The 4073-nt window shown below is 48.9% G+C and overlaps 1 protein-coding gene across 1 annotated transcript; it reads left to right on the top strand.

Moving 5' to 3' along the window:
• Positions 1 to 658: 658 nt before the first annotated feature.
• On the top strand, positions 659 to 2792 carry LOC138798790 (zinc finger protein 444-like). The gene is made up of 2 exons (XM_069979384.1): positions 659 to 1188; positions 2516 to 2792. Exons 1-2 carry the CDS (start codon positions 927 to 929, stop codon positions 2539 to 2541), a joined length of 288 nt encoding a protein of 95 aa, XP_069835485.1. The 5' UTR covers positions 659 to 926; the 3' UTR covers positions 2542 to 2792.
• The last annotated feature ends 1281 nt before the right edge of the window (positions 2793 to 4073 follow it).

The following is a 4073-nucleotide window of genomic DNA, read 5'->3' on the forward strand; positions in this document are numbered from 1 at the left end:
ACAGGGGATTGCTCTCAGCCAGGGTGAACAGCTTGCATGCTGTGTTTCCTGGGAGCAAGGAGTTATATCACCGCTGGGGCCTATTCACACTCCACGATACCGCCTATGGAAGTGACAGATAGGTGACCTGTGTTAGTAAGTGCCCAGACGGGCAAGACCTTTTTGTTTTGTTTTATTATCAATGCACGGTGTTGCTGTATTTATGTTGCTGGACCGTTTATGCTACAAATAAACACCAAAGCTGTTTTTAAGTCCAAGTTTGCTGCCTGAACTGTGTCCTAACACACCATCCCCCGGGAAGATCCCTACAATTGGTGCTGCGGAGCGGGCAAAACGGTTGCTAGGGGCAACGGTGTGCATCAACTTGGCTACAGCTGCGTATGTCCTGGGTGAAGGCTGCTGCTTCACTCCAAAAACAGCCAAGCAACATGGAGGAGATGATGAAGCAGTTAATGCAAGTGAGTTTGCAGCAACAACAGGCTCTGACAGACGCTAACCTGCGCCATGAACAGACAATGGCTGCACAACAGAGACTTATTGAGCACCTAATAGCAAAGCAGGAGGCGTCTGCAGGTGCTAATCCCCAGCTGGTGGCCGCAGCCGCGCCAGAGACTTTGTCTGGGAAAAGAGCCGTGCAGCGTGCGCTGCAAAAGATGACTGCTGATGATGATATTGAGGCCTACTTAACTGTCTTTGAGCGGGTGGCTGAGAGAGAGAAGTTACCCTCCACTGAGTGGGCAGAAGTGATTGCGCCTTATTTAACAGGCGAACCTCAAAAGGCCTATTATGACCTCAGTGAGCAAGAGGTCAAAGACTATCCTCGGCTAAAAGCAGAGATACTCGCCCGACTAGGAGTCACTGCTGCTGTCCGTGCCCGGAGGGTCCGCAACTGGAGCTACAGTCTGGACAAGTCAGCGAGGTCCCAGATGTACGACCTGATCCATTTGGCAAGAAAATGGTTGGAGCCAGACACCTCTACTCCTGCCCAGATCCTAGAGAGGGTCGTGATGGATCGCTACCTCCGTGCACTTCCTGCTGATCTACAACGCTGGGTAGGACAAGGTGACCCTAGGAGTGCCGACGAACTCGTCAGCCTTGTGGAGAGGTTCCAGGCGACCGAGGACTACCTCCGTGATGTTCCTGCAGCACCTTCACCTCCACGGAGTGCCAGATCTGTGCCATCGGCTGGTAAGAGACTTCCATCTATTGGGGGAGTGTGGAGGGGTGCTGATAGAGGGAAGAGCGCTCAGGAGGTGTCTCAAGGGCAAAAGACTGGTGATGGTCCCAGGTGGCTAAGTGGCCCTAAAAAGGACTCCTTGCCAAGGAGACCAGGCCCTATCCAGTGCTGGAGATGCCATGAGACGGGACATGTGTCTGCCCATTGCCCTCTTACCACTGAGCCCATGGAGTGTGACGCTAGCCGGCGTCAGTCGCTATTTGCGGAACCGTCTTTTGTTGCGGTCACTGGACTAGAGACTGAACCGCAAGTCTGCCACATTACTGTCAATAACTTCCCTGTTAAGGCGTTGCTGGACTCAGGAAGCCTTGTCACCTTGGTGCATGCTAGCCTGGTGACTGGGGACTTTGTGCCAAAAAGACATATGAGTGTGGTATGCATACATGGTGATACAAAGGTTTACCCTATAGTACTGGCTAATGTCGGGACTGAACTAGGCGCTGTACAATATGAAGTGGGTGTGGTTAAAAACCTTATGCATAATGTGATATTGGGGCGTGATTTTCCATTGTTCTGGGCTCTATGGGGAAAACAACAATCCCCTGAAAGGAGTGAGGAGACCCCTAAGTCTATTGCATTACCCACGGTAAATGATAAAAATGTACAGGATGAAAATGATGCTTTTCCTTTGCAGGTCCTGGCTGGTGAGGAAGAGGCTCCTCCCACTGAGCAGAATGTTCCAGACTTAGAGGTGTCTAGGGATAATTTTGGTTCTGCACAATTACAGGACCCCACTCTCAAAAATGCTAGAGAGCAGGTCACTGTTATGAATGGGGTACCTCAGGAACCAGAAGCTGAGAAAAAGTTTCCACATTTTTCTGTGACTAACGATCTCTACTATAGAGTCACTAAAATTAATGATGAGGTTGTGGAACAGCTTCTGGTGCCTAAGTCGTACCGGCGTCAGGTACTCGACATGGCCCATAATCATGTCCTTGGGGGCCACTTGGGGACCGATAAAACGCAGGAGAGAGTCCTCCAGAGGTTCTATTGGCCTGCGATTTATGCTGACATAAAAAAATACTGTGAGTCGTGCCCCACATGTCAGCTTAGCGCCCCAGTGTCGCATTTCCGCAGTCCGTTGGTTTCGCTCCCCATCATAGAGGTACCTTTTGACCGCATTGCAATGGACTTAGTGGGTCCCATTGTAAAGTCGGCAAGGGGACACCAGTACATTTTGGTGGTCTTAGACTACGCAACCCGCTATCCTGAGGCTGTCCCCTTAAGAAACACTGCATCCAAAACAATTGCGCGTGAATTGTTTTATATGTTTTCCAGGGTGGGGATCCCCAAGGAGATCTTGACCGACCAAGGTACCCCGTTTATGTCAAAGGTGATGAAGGATGTATGCAAACTGTTTAAAATCTCACACCTACGTACCTCTGTATATCATCCCCAGACAGATGGATTAGTGGAGAGGTTTAATAAAACCCTAAAACATATGTTAAAGAAAGTGGTGGAAAAAGATGGTCGGGATTGGGATCACTTACTACCTTACCTGATGTTTTCTATTAGGGAAGTACCCCAAGCGTCCACAGGGTTCTCTCCCTTCGAGTTGGTCTATGGTCGTCACCCTAGGGGTTTGTTGGATATAGCGAAAGAGACATGGGAAAGTGAGTCCACCCCATACAAGAGTGTTATAGAGCATGTAGCACAAATGCAGGACCGTATAGCCACTGTAATGCCCCTAGTAAGGGAACACCTCCAGAGGGCGCAAGAGAGCCAAAGCAGAATTTACAATCGTTCTGCGAGAATCAGGACATTTAGCCCAGGTGACCGGGTACTCATTCTTGTTCCCACTGTAGAAAGTAAATTCTTAGCAAAGTGGCAAGGTCCCTATGAAATTGTAGAAAAAATCAGTGAGGTAAACTACAAGGTACACCAACCAGGTAGAAGGAAGCCTTTTCAAGTTTATCACATAAACTTGATCAAACCCTGGAAAGACAGGGAATCCTTGGTGGCGACAAACTCTATTAATAATTTGTCACAACCAATCCCTCCGGTCAAGATTGGTGATACTCTATCAGTGTCACAGAAGCAGGAGACTAAAGAGTTTTTGCAGAAAAATAAAGACAAGTTTTCTGACCTTCCAGGGCGTACGCATCTCATTCACCATCACATTGAAACTGAGCCTAGAAGCAGGGTGAACCTTAAGCCCTATAGGATACCAGAAGCACGGAGGGAGGCGGTGTCAGCCGAGGTAAAACGTATGCTTGACCTAGGAGTCATTGAGGTGTCCCAGAGCGAATGGTCCAGCCCGATTGTGCTAATCCCAAAGCCCAATGGAACTTGGAGGTTCTGTAATGATTTTAGAAAGTTAAATGAGATCTCCAAGTTCGATGCCTACCCCATGCCCAGGGTAGATGAGTTGATTGAAAGAATGGGTAATGCCAGGTACATAACCACCCTCGATCTCACAAAAGGCTACTGGCAGATCCCCCTCACTCCTGAGGCTAGAGAGAAGACTGCATTCTCCACCCCTGATGGGCTCTTCCAATATGTAGTGATGCCATTCGGGTTACATGGAGCCCCTGCCACTTTTCAGAGGTTGATGGACTTGATTCTGCGACCACATCGTGATTACTCCGCTGCCTACCTCGATGATGTGGTCATTTTTAGCCCTGATTGGGAAAGTCACCTCTGTAAAGTCCAGGCGGTGTTAGAGGCCATAAGTGATGCAGGGTTAACTATCAATGCAGAGAAGTGTGCACTAGCCTTAGAGGAGGCCAAATACTTGGGCTACATTATTGGGAGGGGGTTAATCAAACCACAGCTAAATAAAATCGAGGCAATACAGAATTGGCCTCAACCCCTCACAAAGAAACAGGTCAGAGCT

The sequence above is a fragment of the Dendropsophus ebraccatus genome, chromosome 8 (genome assembly GCF_027789765.1).
Source record: "Dendropsophus ebraccatus isolate aDenEbr1 chromosome 8, aDenEbr1.pat, whole genome shotgun sequence".
NCBI lineage: Eukaryota > Metazoa > Chordata > Amphibia > Anura > Hylidae > Dendropsophus > Dendropsophus ebraccatus.

Excerpts from the sequence above, each read along its gene's own strand:
- LOC138798790 (XM_069979384.1), top strand. The coding sequence starts at position 927 with ATGTACGACCTGATCCATTTGGCAAGAAAATGGTTGGAGCCAGACACC. Across the intron at positions 1,189-2,515 it reads CAGATCTGTGCCATCGGCTG|GGTGGGGATCCCCAAGGAGA; the intron begins GTAAGAGACTTC and ends TATGTTTTCCAG.